Source organism: Biomphalaria glabrata, chromosome 1, assembly GCF_947242115.1.
Source record: "Biomphalaria glabrata chromosome 1, xgBioGlab47.1, whole genome shotgun sequence".
In the NCBI taxonomy this organism is placed as follows: domain Eukaryota; kingdom Metazoa; phylum Mollusca; class Gastropoda; family Planorbidae; genus Biomphalaria; species Biomphalaria glabrata.
In genome coordinates, this window is record NC_074711.1 from 17,262,830 (window position 1) to 17,287,993 (window position 25,164).

General features: G+C 36.7%; 1 protein-coding gene across 6 annotated transcripts in view; it reads right to left on the reverse strand.

The window, feature by feature from the left end:
- LOC106051948 (parathyroid hormone/parathyroid hormone-related peptide receptor-like) overlaps positions 1–25,164 on the reverse strand; it is a 147,786-nt gene that overhangs the window by 19,176 nt on the left and 103,446 nt on the right. For all 6 annotated transcript variants that reach the window (XM_056025656.1, XM_056025645.1, XM_056025651.1 and 3 more), the window contains 5 exons: positions 23,172–23,280; positions 22,100–22,210; positions 7,138–7,265; positions 1,894–1,988; positions 565–736 (listed from right to left, as the gene is read on the reverse strand). In XM_056025656.1, coding sequence (XP_055881631.1) covers positions 565–736; positions 1,894–1,988; positions 7,138–7,265; positions 22,100–22,210; positions 23,172–23,280 — 615 coding nt within the window. The remainder of the gene's footprint in view (positions 1–564; positions 737–1,893; positions 1,989–7,137; positions 7,266–22,099; positions 22,211–23,171; positions 23,281–25,164) is intronic.

A 25,164-nucleotide genomic window follows, 5' to 3' on the forward strand; every position in this document is an offset into this window, starting at 1 on the left:
TGCAAAGTGTAGTGTGACAGTGTAGTGTGCCAATCTAGTGTGACAGTGTAGTGTGCCGATCTAGTGTGACACTGTGATGCAAAGTGTAGTGTGACAGTGTAGTGTGATAATGTCCTGTGACAAAAGTAGTTGTGGCAGGTCTTGTGTCGATGTAGTGTGACAGTAAAGTGTGACAATGTCTTGTGGCAAAAGTATTAGTGACAGTACCCTTATGTCGATGTAATGTGACAATGTAGTGTGATAATGTCTTGTGACAAAAGCAGTCGTGACAGTGCCTTGTGTCGATGTAGTGTGACAGTAAAGTGTGACAATGTATTGTGACAAAAGTTGTAGTGGCAGTACCCTTGTGTCGATGTAGTGTAACGAAGTTTGACAATGTATACTGAGTATTTCAACTAGTCGTTTTGTGTTTCTAGTCATGGGCTTAAATGAATGAAAAATAGTTTTGTTTACCATTTCTATTCAATGGGCTCTTATTTCTTAAACCTTCTTCTCTACCCCCCCCCCTGCAATATTGGAGTTGTTTTTCCCTCTATCTTGACTCAAAAGAAAAGACTGACTCACCGACCCAGATGGACTTTGATATCGGTATCTTCCGGGAGCAAACTCTTCAATCTCTTGAAACAGTTCAATGTGAATGACATGAAGATTATCCTTCAGAAATGAAAGCAAAGCCCGCAGGACGAAGGCCATAAAAAGATTCAGATGAATAGTGTTTCTGGGGCAATGGAGTCGTCTAGACACAAACAAAGGATTTTTAAAAGTTGTAGTGTGGTTTTTACATTCTCAATCTTACGAAATATTTCCATTTAAAAACGAATTAACAGCGTACATTATATTCATAACAAACATAGCAAGAATTTTTTGTGTAGATTCCATGGAGTTGATTTTCTATCTATCTATCTATCTATCTATCTATCTATCTATCTATCTATCTATCTATCTATCTATCTATCTATCTATCTATCTATCTATCTATCTATCTATCTATCTATCTATCTATCTATCTATCTATCTATCTATCTATCTATCTATCTATCTATCTATTTATCTATCTATCAGTCTGTCTGTCTGTCTGTCTTTCTCTCTGTTAGTCACGCTTTACTAGTTGTCATGGAAGCACCTATTTCAAACAGATAAAACGAGTTTAAATAATGTCCGTCCGTCCGTCCCGTTTAGATCTCGTAAACTAGAAAAGATAGGGAAAATCCGACATAATAGCATTTTAGATCATTCAAAGTTCTGATGCAAAAGCTACTTGTTTCTTTTCTGAAAGAGAAAAATCTAATTTTTAAAATCAAGTATGCAAGCAGTTTTTTCATAAAAATTCACCATTTTTACAACTACTTACTATTAATAGTACCAAACACTGGAGTCTATTTAGTAAGGGAGATTACTATTCACCATATTTTTAACACATTTATTAAAACGGTTTTAGATGTTTTGTAAAAAAAAAATAATTTTACAATTGTGTTACAAAGTTAAGTAAGATCTGTGATACTAACACCTAAAATTACAATTATTTTTGAAGAGAAAAGATTCTATCTAGTATGCATATAAGTGAAACATAATTTAAAACAACAATTAATAAGTAGTTTTTCAATTTATCGCGTGACCTGCAAAATCAATACAGGAGTTGATAGAATTTCATTCTGATATTCTTTCTGAAAATATTGAAACCTGCCTTTTTACCTGCCTGGGTGGACCACTTCGGGGGCCGATTTTGAGTTTCTGCCTTTGTAACCTTGTTTCTTTTGTACTACTATTTATTCAGTTAAAAGGTTTTACACTTTGAGCTTTGTTGTTATCGTCACATCGTTGGATGTACATTTATTTTCTGTGATTGAGTTTGAAGGTATTAACAGAATTACGAATTCTTTTTGGCGACATTACCTGAAATATATCATTATAAAAATGGCGACAGTGAGAGCGATCAGAGAGATACCATATCCTAAGCTATACATGGTCTGGATCCTGTTCACGTGCACCTAGAAATAGAAATGTAGAACTTGGAGATTAACTTATTGACTTTTAGGTTCAAATGGTAACATTTCTTATTATGCATACATTCAATCATCTATCAGTAGGCATCCTTTTTTTTTCGTTAATTTATTATTAGCTATCAGTCATTTTTTTTTGTTGGGAAGGGATAAACTAGGGTGAGTAGTGAAGGTCAAATAAAGGTCAGAATAGCCCTGATCAATGGTTCACGATATAGTTTTTCCACTTCCTCAGAGAGTAACTTAATTTCTTCTGATGTCATTTGTCGTTGTCCTACTTAGTTTTGCGATGGCTACCTGGTCATGTGATATGCGCTCTGGACTTAGTCTCGAAGGTCTCAATGGTTCAGGGTTCAAACTCTGGCCGCCGCCATTCATGTCGTACTGCTGGGGGTTTTGGACTAGGAAGTAATAATATTCAATCTGAAGGAACATACGAAACAAGAAAAAAAGAGATGTCTATGTTGACATGGAGATTTTAAAAAACATAAGTAAAACCCCTGGACTCCACCAGACGTGAAACACTTATTGCTGACACCTGAATGCTCTATCACTCGGCATTGACCCTGTAGCATAATTAGCCGCTGAAATAATAGTTCATCACTGGAGGAGATTTGTCTCCCCTTTCGAACCTAACATCTACATTCCTGTCTGTCGCGGAGGGAGTACGTCTCGAAACATAAAAAACATTCAATTATCTTTCTCGTTTTAATTTTATTTTCACGTTCTGCTGCTTGAATTTGTTTTTTAAAATTGTAAATTGCAGATCCATTATGCCTATACATATTAATAAAATAGATTACACTTTAAAACATTTCGCTTTGGTCAGATACAATCATAAATAATAGAGGAAATATAAAGGTAAAGCACAATGGCATGTATTAATAAGTAATTTGTAATATAAAGGTAACTTATAGTTGATCAGAAAATGCATAAATATAAAACGTAAAACACCCTGTCTGTTTTAGAACATCTTAATCTTATCTGTTCTATTACATTTTAATCCTGTCTATTATAATGTTTATTCAATATTATAAAAAAAATAAAAAAATTGATGTCTTTGTTTCAAAAAGTGTCCGAATTTTTTTTTTTACTCAATATATGCTTGTAAGGCGCACAATAAAAAAAAACCCCCAACTAATTAGTGTTTAAAATAGAGATACAGTTTGAGTCTCCAAGGACAAGTTAAAATAGAGAAACTATCTAAGCCTCTAAAGTATAGTTCCATGGTCTAAGCAATAGTTAAAATAGAGATAGGGATACTATCTGATGACGAGTAGATGAAATAGAGATATTATCTGAGGAGCAGTTAAAAATTAACTTAAAATAAAGATATTATGTTGTTGATTACAAATTCTACAGAAATAAAAGAGAAAAAAGGACAAATGCTTAGACTGAAAGAAAATGTATACATCTTTCATAACCTCACAACTACGCAATTCATAACGCTATTCAACTTTCTGTGTTGCCTGCTAAAGGCCAATGGAAATACTCATCAGCTCTGTCCAGGTTTTCAACCTCCGAAGTTGAATGAAACGAAACATACATAAGAGTTCGTGCTGCAGGAAAGACAACTTGTACAACCCTCTTTCAAAAATAAAACCCTCATCACAGCTTGGTCCATTATCAACTGGAAATATTAAGATTATTTTCTCCATTTGACCTTGACATCACCTATTAACCTCGTTTTTAGAAAAAAAATCATAGGCTAATATTTATCTATGGCTAGTGCCCTAAAAGCCGAAGTCTGTATTTGATATAGTAATTGCTTCCCTTGCAGGCACGAGGAAATAAAGTCAATTCTCTTTGGTCAACACACACTTCCCAGCGAATCATTTCTCTCAAAGACATCGTTGGGATTCAATAGTTCGTATTGAAGCTGTTTTCATTTTACAGCGGTTTTTTTTAAACTAATGTTCTTGACCTTTGATGGTCATAACAAAACTTAACAATTTGATTAAACGAAGTAACATGTATCCCCTTATGTTAATAGAACCGAAGAAAAAGTTTCAAAAGTAGCAAATGAGAGATGTATGAGAGATGTATTATATCATTACATCCATGCCATGTTTACGAAGAGCAAGCAACGACTTTCACCTGATTTGTTTCATTTTTATAATTTTAAAGTGTAATATATTCTGTCAACATTAGTTTATTTTATATTTCGCTTCAAGCCTAAATCAACTTTTCCAAAAAGTACAAATATTTAGTCTATATCTGAAACACTTATCTCCCTGCATGTCGATATCTGATAAATAAAGTTGACAGCTTTAACTCTTTCTCTCCGTATTTATTTACCACATTCTGGTGGAATCAACGCTGGTATCGTCAGTTAGGAGAGAAATAGTTAAGTTAGTAGAAAGTATGACACATATATAAAACATAGGAGAGGATAAGACTTAACAATTACATTCTTCATATGCAAAGAGGTTTCAGAAAGGGAGATAATTGTTTATAAAAGTAACTACCCCTTTGAGCTACTTTATAGTATTATTCACAGCGAAGATTGAGATTTAAATAATATACTATTACGTCTTAGGTCCTAGAAAGCCATTTTCTTTCTTAAGTAATGTTCATCTACTATTGTTTTCTTACTAACTGATTTAGCAAGCAGACAAAAGGCTTTAGTTTATAGTGTTGATTTAGCAAGCAGACAAAAGGCTTTAGTTTATAGTGTTGATATAGCAAACAGACAAAAGGCTTTAGTTTATAGTGTTGATATAGCAAGCAGCCAAAAGGCTTTAGTTTATAGTGTTGATTTAGCAAGCAGACAAAAGGCTTTAGTTTATAGTGTTGATATAGCAAGCAGCCAAAAGGCTTTAGTTTATAGTGTTGATTTAGCAAGCAGACAAAAGGCTTTAGTTTATAGTGTTGATATAGCAAGCAGCCAAAAGGCTTTAGTTTATAGTGTTGATTTAGCAAGCAGACAAAAGGCTTTAGTTTATAGTGTTGATATAGCAAGCAGCCAAAAGGCTTTAGTTTATAGTGTTGATTTAGCAAGCAGACAAAAGGCTTTAGTTTATAGTGTTGATATAGCAAGCAGCCAAAAGGCTTTAGTTTATAGTGTTGATTTAGCAAGCAGACAAAAGGCTTTAGTTTATAGTGTTGATATAGCAAGCAGCCAAAAGGCTTTAGTTTATAGTGTTGATTTAGCAAGCAGACAAAAGGCTTTAGTTTATAGTGTTGATTTAGCAAGCAGCCAAAAGGCTTTAGTTTATAGTGTTGATTTAGCAAGCAGACAAAAGGCTTTAGTTTATAGTGTTGATATAGCAAGCAGCCAAAAGGCTTTAGTTTATAGTGTTGATTTAGCAAGCAGACAAAAGGCTTTAGTTTATAGTGTTGATATAGCAAGCAGCCAAAAGGCTTTAGTTTATAGTGTTGATTTAGCAAGCAGACAAAAGGCTTTAGTTTATAGTGTTGATTTAGCAAGCAGACAAAAGGCTTTAGTTTATAGTGTTGATTTAGCAAGCAGACAAAAGGCTTTAGTTTATAGTGTTGATTTAGCAAGCAGACAAAAGGCTTTAGTTTATAGTGTTGATTTAGCAAGCAGACAAAAGGCTTTAGTTTATAGTGTTGATTTTTCTCACCATGTTTTAAAGCAACGAGTGTGTTCAATTCATTAATTGCATCACAGAATAGTGACATGGGCCTATATTACCGAGAAGAAGGAATTCCTTACATCCCACAACCAAATCAATGTGTAGATATTTTATTTAGGTTAGAACCAATGAATGATCAGATACGAGAATAGACTAAACTTATCTCGCAATCAAGTCCAGGTACTCTCTATGAACATATTACTGCCTCAAGTGTTAAGTCTATCAGATTAACAAGACTGATAGCTAAAGAACAAAGCGCCGCTCAAGTCTTGTTGAGCGTACACGTTTATTTAGACAAATGTCATTCGGATCAAAGACTTTACTGGGAGCGAAATGTACAGAAAAAATGAGCCAAAGAAATCTCAAGGGAGAGGCTCGCGTGAAGTATTTGATGCTATCAAATGTAAATATGAAGGTTCAAAGATTTAGATAAACACTGACGCAGATTTTACTGTTCCCGTACACAAATGTTGTTTCAATCATTTGTAAACAACAACACTTTACTTAGCTCGTAGTATAGACATATGAAATGTTTAGTATTTACCTAGCTCGTAGTATAGACATATGAAATGTTTAGTATTTACCTAGCTCGTAGTATAGACATATGAAATGTTCAGTATTGACCTATTTACGTCATCTTGTATGATAAAGACGCGCATGTTGTTAGCAGACATCAAGATAAACTTTGATTCAACCAACTGTTTCTGTCACTTCTAAATAATAATAGGTCTACTCCTTCACTTCTGTCCTATCTTTGTACGGGGCAGAACTAGGCGTTCAACATTTTTGTACAAGATCAAACTCTAATTTGTGTATTTTTACTGAGTTAAACTAAATATTCCTGCAGCTCCAACAGTCCGAGCTAGAAAATCAACATCTACATACGGGGCTGGTCTGGGAGCTATTTTCTTTCTCTGTGTTTTTGTCTTGAAATCCAAGACTCCATTTTCTTTCATGTCATCCGGCCTGCACAGTTTTAGTTCGTCTGCTACTTAGGTGTCTTGCTCATCTTTGTCTTGAACTTACAACTATACAGTCAAAGAATTCTAACTATTCGTCACTTGATAGGCGCGGCTGTCGAGGGGATGGTCGGAGTTTTAAACACGATCTCTGGCCCTTGGTAAGAAGTCGTTGTCATATGTCTTTGATAGCAATGTTTAGATGGATGTATCCCAGGATTTACCGATTTATAGACTAGGTCCTTGTGTAGTGACGGACAAAAAAGCTATGCCGCGAAGAATGGATTTAGTAAATAGATTGTTTTTAAGCTTTGATTTATTTTTTTCATTACTAATTGCTGTGTAAAATAATACAAGCGATTTTGAAATTAGATTTTTACTTTTTGACATCTAATCGTCAACAAGACAGACTTGGGCACAATAAAAGAACAATTGAAATTAATATTTTTCCATTCCTTAGAATACTTAGCTGCTTTACAGTACATTGGGTTAGAGTTAGATAAATGTAACAATTATTCTTTCACTGCGAGCCCGTAATGGAGGAATGGGGGTGCGGCGGTGGGAGATGTTAATGTTTACCTCCGACACACCTTCATGGACAGAACTGTTCTCAGTGGCTCGGCAGCTGCTGTAGTTGCTCCAGGTCACGTTAAACTCAGAGTGATGGAACCACTCGCCATTCTGCATGCAGGTCTTTGTGGCGTAGGCTGCAAATAGAGAAAGTAACCCAACATCTAACCACATGTCTAACCACGCTTGAACACACAAATGTAATCACACTTGAACACACACATGTAACCACACTTGAACGCTCACAGTTCAGTGACATTTGCCTGTCACTTCGAGTACAATTTAAACGTACATTTTCTTTTCTTTTTTTTTTTTTAAGCTAGCATCCATTACATTAAGTTAACACTGATGAATTACAACTGGTAGGCTGACCGTTTTATTGTAAGTTGTTTCACACACACACACACACACACACTCACTCACTCACACACACACACAAACAAAAAAAAAAAACAACAACAAAGTTTAAAAAAACAACATACACAAATAGATTCCAGTAAGGCTGACAGAAAGGGAAGTCAGTAAACAGAGAGCTGGACTGACACGAGGACTATTGCGGTCAGACGTCATGACGTACGAGCTCAGCTTTAAGACTTCTCTAATTGTGCAGTGGTGGACAGCGTTCCTGACGTCATAGAGCTGGATTTTAGACACAAAAACATGTCACTCCAGACTGACTGGTGAGAAGACCATGGAAGAAGATTTGTGTGTTTCTATCTTAGTGCCAAAGATTCTTTAAGCTCATAACATTGACTAATGTCCTTTACGTCGATTAATACGGACGTACGGAAGGACAGACAGGCCACACAAAACTAAAAGCGTCTATTCCCCTTTCAGGCGCCGCTAAAAATTAAGACATTTTTTCTTACAAATTGAAATTTACATGCGAACAGCTGGAAACGTTGGTAATAGAGAAATTTGAATGATCAATTCTAATATGGGGACACACGCGATGAAGCACAAAACCGCAATCATTTTCACTCTATCGCCCCCTACCCTTTCCAGACAGAGTGTATGTAATTTCACATAAATTTATCATAATTATTTTAAGAAAGACTTTGCATTGGAAAAGTTTTAATTCAAACGAAATTTTTCAGTATAACAGTCACGATTGAGATGAGCTCTAAACCCAGATAATCTTTTCCTTGTCGACTTTTTCCAACCTTTACTCCATCTGATATTTTTCTAGTTAATTAAGTTTTGCACTATAACTCACAATTTATGCTTGAATTTTATTGAATATTATTTATCGAATAATTTTTTTTCGGCGGCGATCCTAAAAGCCTTAATCAAAAGATGTGGGGTATCTTATCTTTTCAAGGAACAAATCGGTTTGATTGGCAATGTATTAAGTGCCTAAAAATGTATATTAGAATATTTTTCAACATTATTCGAAAGGTCCTTTATAATAGGATAAAAAATGAGCTTTTGGTCAGGAGAATGCGTTTCTTCAGTGAAGAATGCAAGAAAACGCTTTTCGTGATTGGGCTTCGACCCGAACCCCACTGATGAATAATGAGCTATAAATGTCAGGAGAATGCGTTTCTGCAATGAAGAATGCAAGAAAACACAAAGATGCAGGGAAAATGTGTTTATGCAGTGAAGAATGCAAGAAATGCTTTTTGCGAACCCCACTGATAAATAATGAACTATAAGTGTCAGGTGAATGCGTTTCTTCAGTGAAGAATGCAAGAAATAGCTTTAGGCGTCGGGGCTTCGCCCCAAGCCCACTGATATATAATAAGCTGTAGATATCAGAAGATGCGTTTCTGCAGTGAATAATGCAAGAAAACGCTTTTTGCGTCGCCCCGAACCCCACTGATAAATAATGAGCTGTAGATGCAGGGAAAATGTGTTTATGCAGTAGAGAATGCAAGAAAATGCTTTTTTGCGTCGGGGATTCGCCCCAAACCCTACTGATAAATAATGAACTATAAGTGTCAGGTGAATGCGTTTCTTCAGTGAAGAATGCAAGAAATAGCTTTTGGCGTCGGGGCTTCGCCCCAACCCCACTGATAAATAATAAGCTGTAGATGTCAGAAGGATGCGTTTCTGCAGTGAAAAATGCAAGAAAACGCTTTTTGCGTCGGGGCTACGCCCCGAACCCCACTGGGGAATCTTACAGCGCTCCCCCAGACCCCCAATCTTGCAAGAGAAAAGCCTCAACATGACTTTTTTTTTTCGCCGAAGGTTAACAAACACTGCTCTATTTTATTCTCATATATATATATATATATATATATATATATATATATATATATATATATGCTGTACGCACGTTTATGCATAGGGTTAGGGTTTACTCGGCGTTAGGGTTAGGGTTTGGAAAAAAAATCGGCCCCCCCCACTCCAAAGTTCTGGATCCGCTAGTGGTGTAAGCCTGCTTGAACAAACTGTTCTTATCTTCTTATGTTATATAATATAGACGTTACTTCAAAACAGAAGATGATTACGTCCTACGCGTCATGCATTCAGTCATGCATATTAACCAATGACTTAAATTCTGCCAAGTCACTGGTTTTCCTGGCTAGCTCAGTCAACCCATTCCATGCTCTAATAGCACTAGGGAAGAAGGAGTATTTGTACAATTTAGTCCTACCATATGGGATGAGGAGTGTGCCTTTATCTTTGTGTCTTTCTGAGTATTTTATTAAATTTTGTTTTTGTATTTGAAGATTATGGTTCAGTGTTTTATGTATAATTGCTACTTTACTTTTGAGTCGTCTGTCCTGAAGGCTTTCTAAATTTAGTGATTTTACTAAAGGTGTTACTCTAGTCAAATGTGAATATTTGTTTGTTATTAATCTCACTGCTCTATTTGTGTCTGTTCCAGTTTCTTAATGTTTTCTTAAGTTGAGGGGTCCCAAACAGAGGATGCATATTCTAATATTGGCCTAACCAAGGTTAAATAACATTTTAGTTTTATGTTCTTATTTGATTTATTGAAATTTCCTTTAATAAACCTTAATGCTTTGTTAGATTTTTTGATAGCTTCATCAATATGTGGATTCCATGACAGTTTTTCATTTATTATAACACCTAGGTATTTTGCGTTTTTAGTCTGTGTTACTGGTTTACCATAAATAAGATAAGTGGAATTAATTTGTTTTAGTTTTTTTGTTACTCTTAACAACTGACATTTTTCTGGGTGGAAAGACATGCTCCAATTTGATTCCCATTTCTGCAATTCATCTAATTCTCTTTGTAAAATTTCTGCATCTTGTGTTGTTTTTTATTGTTCTATATATTATGCAATCATCTGCGAAAAATATGACTTTTGTTTCTGAACTAATGCAATTTGGTAAATCGTTTATGTAAATTAAAAATAGTAGTGGACCTAAGACTGTTCCTCGAGGTACGTCTAGCGTGTCAGAAGGTCATGTCCAGTGTGTGTGTTTCATGTCCTGTGTGTGTGCGTGTACAGTACTGCATCAGTGTTATACGAGACGTGCTGGTTTCATTCACTGTTTACTGTAGTCTAATTTTGTCGAATAAAGCCATGGTATTGGTATACTAGTATTTGTTGTTTCATTACATCACCCTAACATCCTCACATCACCCACACATCGTCACATCATACGAACATCGCTAAATTACCCTAACATCCTCACATCACCCACATATCGTCACATCATACGAACATCTCTAAATCACCCTAACACCCTGACATTGCCCATATATCGTCACATTCCTCATACATCGTCACATCAAGCACACATCTTCACATGACTCAAACACACATCGTCAAATCATCACATACCACACACATCATCAACTCATTGCAACATCATTTACACATCGTCACATCACTGACACAATGAAAACATGTTGTGACTCATGAAGGACGTAAGATACATTGGTGTTTAAAATCCCCTGATACAAAACAATAATATAATCACCCGAACACAATGAAAACATGTTGTGACTCATGAAAAACGTAAGACACATTGGTGTTTAAAATCCCCTGATACAAGACAATAATATATGAACCTCCAACACATGATACATTAGCAACGTATGAGACAGTACTAAGAATAGTTAGACCAATCTTCTGAGAAAAGTCACACTTGGTTCGCTTTTTTTCAAATACTTTATTTGACTTGTGTTCATTGTTTGTATGTGCATTTTACACCTGTAGTTTGACATGTGCTTTCAAGCTATTTTATGAATTAATTTCGATGTTTACAAATGTAACATATGTGCCCTAAAAATCTATGAAGATAGATCTACTTGTTTCAAAATGTAACAGCATCGATGTTTGAGCTGTCATTGTCATATGGATATTTTGATATTGTCCTTTGTGCGCTGTCATGTAAATTGCTTTTTATTCTCGCTCACTTCTGTTGTGCGTTATACCGGCTGAACATCTTACAATACACCACTGTCAGATTTCAATTATCAATACTTTTTTTTTTTGCGAGTCCACATTTTTTATATTAACCTTCTAACAGCTGCAGCTTTCACTTTGACTAAAACGAGTGTGATACAAGAGACACAAAATAACAAACGTCATTTCAGGGAGACATCAGTAACAAACGTCATTTCAGGGAGACATCAATAAAAAACGTCATTTCAGTGAGACATCAATAATAAACGTCATTTCAGGGAGACATCAGTAACAAACGTCATTACAGGGAGACATCAATAACAAACGTCATTTCAGGGAGACATCAGTAACACAACGTCATTTCAGGGAGACATCAGTAATACAACGTAATTTCAGGGAGACATCAATAACAAACGTCATTTCAGGGAGACATCAGTAACACAATGTTATTTCAGGGAGACATCAGTAATACAACGTAATTTCAGGGAGACATCAATAACAAACGTCATTTCAGGGAGACATCAATAACAATCGTCATTTTAGGGAGACATCAATAACAAACGTCATTTCAGGGAGACATCAATAACAAACGCCATTTCAGGGACATCTGCAATGACACCAACAAAAAAACAGCAGACGTCTGTCACTTGATATTTTCATTCGCATCGAGCGTTTTTGTTACAAACTAAAGCGTCATGTGGCATACGTTGCTATGGAGATGTGGCTTTTGTTGAAAACAATATCCAGCTTTAAGTTTCATATTTCATAAAACCAAAATTCCCGTATCAATCAGTTAGACATACATATCCTAATGAAATATCGTCTTCGTGATGATAGTTAAAGAAAAAAAAAATATGTGATCGCCTAACACACAAAGATATGTCTTATAGTTCAAAGTCCACGGCATGTACAATTTATTTTCTAGGGCTTTAGGGCTGTTATAGTGTGTACGTTGCCTCTTGACAACCTAGACATCCACGTGTTACGGAATGTGTGTGTGTGTGTGTGTGTTTCTATGGTGACGGTGGGAAGAGGTTAGCGATTGGTCGTGAATGATGTGACATAGGTGGCATTGTCGTCATTTGGTCTTAGGGGAGACAACTCCAGAACGTGAGACTGAAAGATTGTGTTACTGTAGTGAGTTAGATTTTTGTTAAAAATGTCATTACTAAAGTCTACTGCAATTATTTCATTTGATCACAAGTTGATTGTGTCTCTAGTATAAATAAAGTTGTATTAAGTATTGTTCTCAAAGAAGTTATTCAAGTTCTTTGAAGTTTTATTAGTTGAGATATAATTACGCCTACAACGGTTTAGTCGTCTACCAGCAGTTTGGTGCTGTAAGTCAACAACCAGTAACAACACCACGAGGCAGGCAAATGCAAAATTTAAATAATTTTCGTGGCCTATTTTCGACTAAAGTATCACATCGACCAGTACCTTGTCTATTGTTCTAACTAATGTCTGATAATAATTAGACATTGTAATAAAATTGTCACGAAAATCTGCTTAAAAAGGATCAAACCTCCGCTAAATATTTACACGTTTGTAAGCTGCTTCTTTACCACACCAAGAGTCCCTTTCTTCAGAGGTGCTGGGAGTGGTACTCGCTATCAGCAGCTCTTTGCACTGTTCTATTTTGAAAACTTTGTAGAAAATTTACTTCGGTATGTTGTCGTCTCAGTTACTTCCCTTTCTGGATCAATTTTCAGCTGAAAGCAGCCATTCCATAAGAGTTAAATATTAGCCATAGCATTCATATGGTCATAGGAAGTTGAAAGTCTCTATTAGCCATAACATTCATATGGTCATAGGAAGATGAAAGTCTCTGTTAGCCATAGCATTCAACTGGTCGTAGGAAGATAAAAGTCTCTGTTAGCCATATCATTCAAATGGTCATAGGAAGATAAAAGTCTCTATTAGCCATAGCATTCATATGGTCATAGGAAGATAAAAGTCTCTATTAGCCATAGCATTCATATGGTCATAGGAAGATGAAAGTCTCTATTAGCCATAGCATTCATATGGTCATAGGAAGATAAAAGTCTCTGTTGAAGTAGTTTTAAAAACTGTTTTACATCTGATATTATTAAACGAATTTCTTTGAGCAACACTACAGTTCAAGGGCACATCGGTGGTATGAGTTATAACATTAAAAGCTTCTCAAGTAATTCTTTGCAAACGACATAGACATACCGGTATACCATTTGGGATTAGCAGCGTCGCAGACTCTGACAGAGTGCTTTAGACTGCCTAAGGATCGCTAGCTCCTTTTTTTATTTCCGAGGGTCGACCCACGAAACCTTTCCCATGTTTGGGTATAGCTGCAAGTGGTTAGAATTAAGTTTTCCTTCTGCTAGGTAGGTTGAAAGCCAAGGTTAATGAGTCCCCCCTGCCCAAAGCTTACTGGTTTAGGTGCCAGTTATTAGCCTTCGCCCTTTCTATTAGTGAAAACAGTTCCGTGGACCCAATATTTGAGCCACACATGAAAGAACAAGAAATACACGAGAAACTGCTCTTTTGCGAAAACTTCTACAATGATTCTTAAGGCCAATTAATTAATTAATATTTAATGTTGGAGGACTACTTCATACAACAACAAATTCCTATATGAAACATAATATCCGTAGCAACGTATGATGTACCTTCAAAAAAAACCCAGTGTGTTTTGTGATTATTATTTTAATTAGTTTAAATTTGATTTTTATCAGTAAAAAAAAGATAAATTTCTAGCTTAATATGTAGCTTTAAATTACTTTTTCACTCTTCGACTCATTACAGTTAGAAATTAGTTTAAAAAAAAAAGGAGTTGATGAATTAGCGAAAATGCAATATACGTTATGCAGGGGGTCTACCGAAAACCAGAAAACATAGCAAGGGGTCTACGAGACAAAAAAGTTTGGGAACCACTGATTTATTTGGTCATAGTCATAGCAATCAAAGGCTATACAAGTTACATTAATCATATAGTCATAGCCAGCAGAGATTCTACAAGTTTAATCATACAATAACCCATAGCCAGCAAAAACTTTATAACCTTTGTAATACCTAAACATACACAATCAAAGCTACTGTATGTTACATCGTTAATATTATAACATAGCAAGCGAGACCACTCTAGGTTACCTCCTACATATGGTCCAGGGCTAGAATAACATTTAGTTGTCATGTCTTGTAATAAACATGATATTCAATCTCGACAAATCCATTTGTTGAAATGGTAAAACCCAGTGCGTGACAAATGTTGAAACAATTAAGAAACATGTTACATAAACTCTAACAATGAACTGAGCATCTGAAGTGGCTTAAACTCAAGTCGACAGGAATGTGATATCAACATAATACCAAACGAAGAGTTTTAAGTTAGCTCTGAGACAAATGACAAAAGAAAACAGTTTTAGGATGTAACATTATCTTGCTATTTTCTTTTCTAAAACCATTGATGTAGTCATTTTTATTTAGTCATGGAATGTAGCTAATATTTCTAAAGTCTTATTTTTTTCTCTTTATACTTTAATAGCATCTTCACTACAGAGTCTTAAACACATTTACGTGATATGTAAGTTTCTAAATCCCATTCAGCATGTAATGTCGCCCTAGACATTTAGATGATTTGGGGTTCTTTGCATGACGATTGTGGTACAAAAGGTTGATGGTTTTGAGAAATGTCCTTCACCTTGGCAGCTGATAAAAAAACCTTAGACAATAACTTTTTCTGAAATAACTTAATTTGTCCTCACTTTCAGAATCTCCAATTTATTTCCATTTACTTCAATTCCCATTAATTGTCTTTTATTTCATTGCGTACTTACAAATTAAGATTTTAAAAGATCGTAGAAAAGTTGTCTAGTAACACGAATCCACAGTAACCTAGAGGCATTGAGCTTTCTCTACCTGGAATTAGTTCTCTACCTTAAAGGTCGCCGCTTTAAAGTAAGTTTCAAACAAACAATACATAACTAGACAATATTCTATAGCAATGGTTCCCAAACTTTTTAATCTCGTAGACCCCTTGCCATGTTTTCTGCTTTTCGGTAGACCCCCTGCCAGTGGCGTAGCAAGGTACCCGTGGGCCCGGGTTCAAGAACATCTTGGTGGGCCCCCTCCAGCCAATAAGACAAATTTGGTGTGTGACAAAAATGAGTAATCTAAATGCAAAGACATTCCAATGTAAAGATCGTACCTTTTTAAAACAAATAAGTTATTCAAATGGATGGTTTTAAGGTCATACGATGTGAATGAGTGGGCATTGGCATCGTATTGGTTTCAAAATCAACCACCGCAAGAAAACAAAGAAACAAACAAACTTCGAATGGATGGTTTTGAGGTCATACAATGAGAATGTATGGGCATTGGCATCATATTGGTTTCAAAATCAACCATCGCTAGAAAACAAAGAAACAAACTTCGAATGGATGGTTTTGAGGTCATACAATGAGAATGTATGGGCATTGGCATCGTATTGGTTTCAAAATCAACCATCGCTAGAAAACAAAGAAACAAACTTCGAATGGATGGTTCTGAGGTCATACAATGAGAATGTATGGGCATTGGCATCGTATTGGTTTCAAAATCAACCATCGCTAGAAAACAAAGAAACAAACTTCGAATGGATGGTTTTGAGGTCATACAATGAGAATGTATGGGCATTGGCATCGTATTGGTTTCAAAATCAACCATCGCTGGAATCCGCTATCGGAATAATTTAAATAGACACTCGCTGAACCTCCAAGAAAACATTTAACATGTATATTTCATTTAGTATGGGGATCCAACCCAGGACTTGTGTGACAGGCTCGAGCTAAATGGGAGATGGCATAAACACAGCTTGGTGTTGGACCGAATTGATGTTTTAAATCAAGTGCCAGTGCTTCTTGTGACTGAATTAGAGACATTATTATAAGCGCACATTCTTAAAAGCACGAATTAAAACGATATTATTAATTAATATCTATTCGTTATAAGACACATTAGGAAGTAATATGTAAGTATGTAGTTTAAATATTGGACTGTTAGTGCTTAGTTAAATTTTAATTTAGGTGATAGCCAGATGTATACGACGTAACCACTGCCTGCTACACTAGTAAATATCACACCAGTACTGCGCGAACTATAGGACGTAACCACTGCCTGCTACACAAGTAAATATCACACCAGTACCTTGTTGATGTCTAAGAGCTGAGCCGAAGGCTCTTCGAGCTCTAAGTTTGAAAAAAAACCTGTTTGGTCGTCCAGCCGAACAGTAAAAAAAAACAAACCTGTGGGAACACAGTTCTGTTTGAGAGGGACCCGAGTCAATGCCTATGTAAAACATTGCTGTTTCCAATGCCTTTGGCCCCGACGCATGCTTGGCTGCACATGGCCGAAGGCCGAGGGCACCGGGAGCCACCGTCATTTTCCTTCGTTGTACCAAGCTAGCTGTGTGGGAACCGCCATTGATGTAACGGTCCCTTTGAGGAACAGCGTATGGATGTGTGACGTGTTCGTGGGGACTTTTTTACAACCCCGCCCGTGCTATGGGTTGACTCTCGTCTACCCGTGGGCATCCCCACGGGAGTCATGTTTTGCTACCCATTTTGCCTAGCCAATTCCTCTTATGGCCGTTTCCACGCGGGCGCCACGATGAGGCAGGGCAACGTGCCCGCGACCTCACACCAGTACTGCGAGGACTATAGGACGTAACCACTGCCTGCTACACAAGTAAATATCACACCAGTACTGCGAGGACTATAGGACGTAACCACTGCCTGCTACACAAGTAAATATCACACCAGTACTGCTAGGACTATAGGACGTAACCACTGCCTGCTACACTAGTAAATATCACAACAGTACTGCGAGGACTATAGGACGTAACCACTGCCTGCTACACAAGTAAATATCACAACAGTACTGCGATGACAATAGAACATAACCACTGCCTGCTACACAAGTAAATATCACATAGTACTGCTAGGACTATAGGACGTAACCACTGCCAGCTACACAAGTAAATATCACATAGTACTGCTAGGACTATAGGACGTAACCACTGCCAGCTACACAAGTAAATATCACACCAGTACTGCTAAGACTATAGGACATAACCACTACCTGCTACACAAGTAAATATCACACTAGTACTCCGGGTTCAAGAACATCTTGATGGGCTCCTCTCCAGCCAATAAGACAAATTTAGTGTGTGACAAAAAATGTGTAAACTAAATCTAAAGACATTCCAATGTAAAGATCGTACCTTTTCTTAAAAAAAAGGAATTATGTCATAACGTTTGATTCAGTTAGGACTGAATATAAGTAATAGTGTCTTAAAAGTCAATGTTTTTACAACTTCTTAACAGAGTTAAACTACTTAAAAGTGTTTCAAATAAACAAACAAATGTTCTTCCTAAGTTCTAATGTGGGCTCCAACTGGCCTTGAGGCATGGGCCCAAGCGTAATGAGCTCCTTCGCGCCATGGTTGCTACGCCACAGCTGTGGGCATCTATTGCTTGTGGGCCTGGGTTCATTGAACCCCTTCGCGCCATGGATGCTACGCCACTGCCCCCTGCTTAACTTATATTGCATTTTTGCAAATTCATTAACTCCATTTTTTAAACTAATTTCTAACTGTAGTGAGTGTAAGAATGAAAAATAGAGATTCATCTTTTTTTATTCATAAAATTCAAATTTAAACCAATTAAAATAACAATTAATATTTTTTACTGGAATCACCAAAACACACTGCAAATGTTGTCTTTTTTGCACGTCTATTATCCGTTGCTATGGATATTATGTTTCATATAGGAATTTGTTGTTCTATGATGTAATCATCAAACATTAAAAATTAATTAATCAATTAATTAATTTGCCTTATGTATCATTGTAAAAGTTTTCGCAAAGCGCAGTTTCTCGTGTATTTCTTGATCTTTCACGTGTGGCTCAAATATTGGATATACAGAACTGTTTTCACTAACAGGAGAAGGGGCGAAGTTGATTTACTGGCACCTAAGCCAGTAACTTTGAGCAGGAAGGGCTCATTAGCCTTGACTTGCTGCCCACCTAGCAAAAAGAAAACTTAATTCAAACCTCTGCTGCGTGCAACTTTACCCAAACACTGCAAACGTTTCGTGGGTCAACCCTGTTAAAAATAAGGAGCCGGCGACCCTTAACCAGTTTGAAGCACACAGCACTACATTCTGTCAGAGCCTGTGATGCCGCTGATCCAAAACACTGTATGTATGTCGTTTACAAAGAATTACATAAGAAGCACTGGCGGATCCAGAACTTTGGAGTGGGGGGGGGGGGACGATTTTTTTCCAAACCCTAACCCTAACGCCCAGTAAACCCTAATCCTATACATAAACGTGCGTACAGCATATATATATATTGCCAAAAGCGTTTTCTTGCTGAAACGCATTTTCCTGACATCTACAGCTCATTACTTATTATTGGTTTCGGGACAAAGCCCCGTTTCCAAATGAGTTTTCTTGCATTTTTCACAGCAGAAACGCCTTCTCCTGACATATACAGTTCATTATTTATTAGTGGGGTTCGAGGCGAAGCCCCGACGCCAAAAGCGTTTTCTTGCATTTTTCACAGCAGAAACGCCTTCTCCTGACATCTACAGTTCATTATTTATTAGTGGGGTTCGAGGCGAAGACCCGACGCCAAAAGCGTTTTCTTGAATTTTTCACGGCTGAAAAGCATTCTCCTGACATCTACAGCTCATTATTTATTAGTGGAGTTCGGGGCGAAGCCCTGACTACAAAAGCGTTGTCTTGCATTCTTCACTGCAGAAACGCATTCTCCTGACATCTACAACCTAATAATCATCAGTGAGGTTCGGGGCGAAGCCTCGACGCTAAAAGCGTTTTCTGGCATTCTTCACTGCAGTAACGCATTCTCCTGACCTACAGCTCATTATTCATTCTATTATAAAGGAGCTTTTGAATAATGTGGAAAAATATATTAATATGAATTTATAGTCCCTTAATACATTGCAAATACAACCGATTTGTTCTTTGAAAAGATAAGATACCCCATATATTTAGATTAAGGCTTTGAGGATCGCCGCCGAAAAAAAAATTCGATTAATAATATTAATAATACTTTGATTTCTCCATAAAAGTAGGACCGCCCCCCCCCCACTCAAAGGGTTTAGATGGGAAGGGCAGTAGAGGTATTCGCTCCTCCCCTTCCAATCGGCCAACAGGTGAACGACATAATATAAAGACCGGTTAAAATACCAATAACAAGCTTTAATAATATAGATATTTAATTGATTCTGTTAGCAAGCAAGTTTATGGTGGGGGGGGGGCGGATTAATGCCATCGCCCCCTCCCGACCCTACCAAATCGGCCAAAATACTGGAAGGAGGGGGCGAAATAATCTAAAAATAGGTTGAAATATAAATAATTAGTATATATTATTAACATAAGTAATAAATTCGTATACAAATTTTGTGAATTCTATACTAAAATTCGTCCGTCCCCCGCTTCGGGGGGGGGGGGGGTCGGCCGAGTGGGGGGGGGCGATCGCCACTACCGCCCCCCCCCCCTGGATCCGCCAATGATAAGAAGCCTTTAATTTTATAACTCATGCCACCAATGTGCCATTGATTTGTATTGTTGCTTAAAGAAATTGTTTTAATAATATCTGATGTAGGTTTGTGTAAAACAGTTTTTAAAACTACAACGGCTGATAAAATCAATGTTTTACCTATGGTGTTTTCCGGTTTTTGCTATAAGTAAAGAGATATTGTAAGTCGCCTACAAACCATCATCTTCTCTATATGATGTCGAAGAAGGATTTTGTGGGTCTAATCTGAACTTTATCTTTGAGTGTTCGAAAGATTTTCAAACCTTTATCTATTTTGTCAGGGTGGCATCGTCTCAAACGATCCTCCAGCGTAATTGATTTCATATCGTCATAAAACCGCTTCTTTGACAAGGAAAGAATGAATCCCAATTTTAAATGATCAACGCTGTTTAACATTAGTTACATGTAGACAAAATGAAGCTAGTGAAATACGTATTGAAATTAAATGCTACAATTTTTCGTTTGAATAGCATGATACATATTTAAAGCATTAACTAAGGTACAAATCATAGAATAGTTTAGTAAATAGTAAATTAGTGGGATGTGAAAATTAAAGTCGCAACATGATTAAATGAAATTTATTATCGTAGACCCCCGTAGACATCTCATAGACCCCCAATTTATTTTTTCACTTTCGTAGACCCCTTGGAAGTCTTCGTAGACCCCTGGGGGTCTATATAGACCACTTTGGGAATCACTGTTCTATAGCCATTAGCAGCTCACAAGCAGAGTGGTTAGAATGTCGGCTCGAGGAGACGTAAGTCATGATTTTGAATGCAAGTTGTTCCCCCTTTTTTAATAATGCTTTTAAAAAACAATTATGGTACAAATTCCTCCAGATACCATTGTCTCCCTCCCCCCCTCCTCCCATTTCCCCAACTGGTAAAGGCAAGGGATAGGATCATAGCGTATTGAGAAAGCTAAACAAAAAAGAATTGTTCAAAAATATTTCAAATGGGACAGATTTATTGTTGTTGGTCTAGAATCTTTATATATAATTCTCTTCTTCCCTAAACAGGTTAAACGAGAAGTAAAGGAAAGATCACGCTCTTATTTCTGCGGATAGTCACTCTGCGAAAAAAAACAAGAGGGTGAAGGGGGGAGAACACGTTTTCACAGCTCGCTACGGATGGCTGCGCGCTGGACTGTCAAACTCTGCCTGGTCCCATCCCATGCGGGAGGTTTGGACTAGGAAGTACACTATCGTCAACTCTGAAGGAACATCCGAAACACGTACAACATTTTACAAACACTAAATAGCAGGGTCGGACTTAAGCATTGTGGGGCCCTATTCGAAATGGATTTCGCGGGCCAAGTTTGGGTAGGGAAGCGGACAATAAGTCAATTTAAGAGTTTGTATTAGAAAATAAAATCGTCTATGCATTTTATTCATTCTTTACTACGTACAGAATTACTTTACGAGCCTTGCGTGTAGCGAAGTCATACAGTATATCATAATAATTCTGTTTCCCACATAGATACCGCTCAATAGCAAGAATTACCAAATGTTTCAATCTATCTTTGAGAATTGTTGACCTTAAGTAATTCTTCATTAGTTTGAGGCGCGAGAAGCTTCTTTCACCAGATTACACAATTACGGCTAATGCATAATGCTGTTTTTATCAATAGCGCGTAGGATTGACGTTTTCCATATTGAATGACACCTCAAAATCGACAGGAGTGCGCGGGAAATCTGTTTTAGGTTATAAAATGGTTTAATTTAATAATTTATACACCTTGAATTAGCGCGGGTTCCATGAAAGTGCGGATCCTTCGGTCACATAGGTTGCAGTAGCCTAAGACCGGCACTGCAAAATAGCGGCGTATGGTATGCCGCCAGTCGACAAGTCTAGATCTATTACACATGACATGACATGACTGATCCAAACTAATTGATACAACTACACTTCATATAAGCTTTTTTTTAAAAAGTATTTTAAAAATGTTTTTCTTGTTTATTCATTAGTTTAAAGAGCAACAACTTTTCCTGTCTGATTAGTTTATTTTTTTTAAATTCGTTGTTAACTTTTCCAATTCGATTATTTAGTCACCTTTGAATCCACTCACCTTCAATATAAAAATTATTAATGTAATTAGGACACGGCAGTTCCACTGTTTTTCCCGCCATCGTGGATGGCCAGCAGGCGATTCCGTCCCACGTCATATTGCAGTAGGGTACTAAAACAAAGAAGCAAAACAATTAATGATCAATTCACATTTTGTTGACCAAATAATCTTCACTAAATAATTTAATAAATCATAATAGTATAATTACTATGGACCACGGACGTCTCATAATATAAGTACATAGTTTACTGAGTTTGTTAGTTCTCTTAATCTTAGTCTAACTCCAGCCTCTGCAACTGGGGCGTCAAACAGAAGGTGTATGGATATTAATACAATATGGAGGGTTGTGAGATAAATGTGACATTAAAATTATTATCTTTAGTATATCTTGCATTCTATATAGGAGGTAGGTATACTGAATATAGACGAAGAGATCGATATCAAGAGGAGTGGAAACGCGAGTGTTATGTCACCCACGTCAAGCCTTAGTAAATTGAGAAGCCGGTATCAGAGAGCGAGCTAACACAGTAAAGCTTCAGGCTTCATTCTTTTTGAGACTCTAGAATCCGTCAATAGTTGTATGTATATTTATATATTTAAAAACAGAGCTTGTCATTCAATGCTATTTGAAGCATTTCAGGCACATATGCCAATTACAATGCACGCTCTTTCGTATGATATTTTTAGTTAAGAGTTAGGGTTAGGCCCATCAAATGACTCTAACCCAGGGCTAACAGAACAATGATTTGCTAATTTCATTGAGTCAATTATTACTAGTCTTCAAGCTACTGAATGAAAACAAAGATCCTCAACAGCACTCAATAAAATGTCTTAGAACAGGTGTCTCTAGCTTGGCTTGCGTACCTAGGGATCTCGAATGAAGATTGGGAGTTTGAGAATTTCAACCGATCTAGCCTTCTCAACATTCACAACTTTCTAGTAACAGAAAAATCTAAAAGTACCAAGAATGTTTAGACAATGTTTCCATCATTCGATAATAAAATACAAATAATTTTATGAGTGTTTTATCAGAGTAGATTTGTTAGCCAGCGCTGTTCAACAGATTGTTTACCTGATCCCGCCGCTGTGGATTCCTCGGCCATGTCCATCTCCTGGTAACATTTCACCCTGGCGTCTTCAATCAGCCTGAGCTGCTCGTCTTCATGGACGCTGACGAATTTCTGTGGGAGGAGAGAACTAAACTATTTCATTGTGCTATGTGAGAACTACAACTATTTCATTGTGCCATTTGAGAACTACAACTATTTCATTGTGCCATTTGAGAACTACAACTATTTCATTTGTGCCATTTGAGAACTACAACTATTTCATTTGTGCCATTTGAGAACTACAACTATTTCATTGTGCCATTTGAGAACTACAACTATTTCATTGTGCCATTTGAGAACTACAACTATTTCATTGTGCCATTTGAGAACTACAACTATTTCATTTGTGCCATTTGAGAACTACAACTATTTCATTTGTGCCATTTGAGAACTACAACTATTTCATTGTACCATTTGAGAACTACAACTATTTCATTGTGCCATTTGAGAACTACAACTATTTCATTGTGCCATTTGAGAACTACAACTATTTCATTTGTGCCATGTGAGATTTACAACTATTTCATTGTGCCATTTGAGAACTACAACTATTTCATTGTGCCATGTGAGATTTACAACTATTTCATTGTGCCATTTGAGATTTACAACTATTTCATTTGTGCCATGTGAGATTTACAGCTATTTCATTTGTGCCATGTGAGATTTACAGCTATTTCATTATGCCATGTGACAACTACAACTATTTCATTGTGCGGTATGAGAACTACAACTATTTCATTGTGCCATGTGAGATTTACAACTATTTCATTTGTGCCATTTGAGATTTACAACTATTTCATTGTGCCATGTGAGATTTACAGCTATTTCATTTGTGCCATGTGAGAGCTACAACTATTTCGTTGTGCCATGTGAGAACTACAACTATTTCATTGTGCCATGTGAGATTTACAACTATTTCATTTGTGCCATGTGAGAGCTACAACTATTTCATTTGTGCCATGTGAGATTTACAGCTATTTCATTTGTGCCATGTGAGATTTACAGCTATTTCATTTGTGCCATGTGAGATTTACAGCTATTTCATTTGTGCCATGTGAGAACTACAGCTATTTCATTTGTGCCATGTGAGAGCTACAACTATTTCAATTGTGCCATGTGAGATTTACACCTATTTCATTTGTGCCATGTGAGATTTACAGCTATTTCATTTGTGCCATGTGAGATTTACAGCTATTTCATTTGTGCCATGTGAGAACTACAGCTATTTCATTTGTGCCATGTGAGAGCTACAACTATTTCATTTGTGCCATGTGAGAGCTACAACTATTTCATTTGTGCCATGTGAGATTTACAGCTATTTCATTTGTGCCATGTGAGATTTACAGCTATTTCATTTGTGCCATGTGAGATTTACAGCTATTTCATTTGTGCCATGTGAGATTTACAGCTATTTCATTTGTGCCATGTGAGATTTACAGCTATTTCATTTGTGCCATGTGAGAGCTACAACTATTTCATTTGTGCCATGTGAGAACTACAGCTATTTCATTTGTGCCATGTGAGATTTACAGCTATTTCATTTGTGCCATGTGAGATTTACAGCTATTTCATTTGTGCCATGTGAGAACTACAGCTATTTCATTTGTGCCATGTGAGAGCTACAACTATTTCGTTGTGCCATGTGAGATTTACAACTATTTCATTTGTGCCATGTGAGAACTACAGCTATTTCATTTGTGCCATGTGAGAGCTACAACTATTTCATTTGTGCCATGTGAGATTTACAGCTATTTCATTTGTGCCATGTGAGATTTACAGCTATTTCATTGTGCGATATGTGAACTACAACTATTTCCTTGTGCGATTTGAGAACTACAACTATTTCATTGCGCCATTTGAGATTTACAGCTATTTCATTTGTGCCATGTGAGAACTACAACTATTTCATTTGTGCCATGTGAGAACTACAACTATTTCATTTGTGCCATGTGAGAA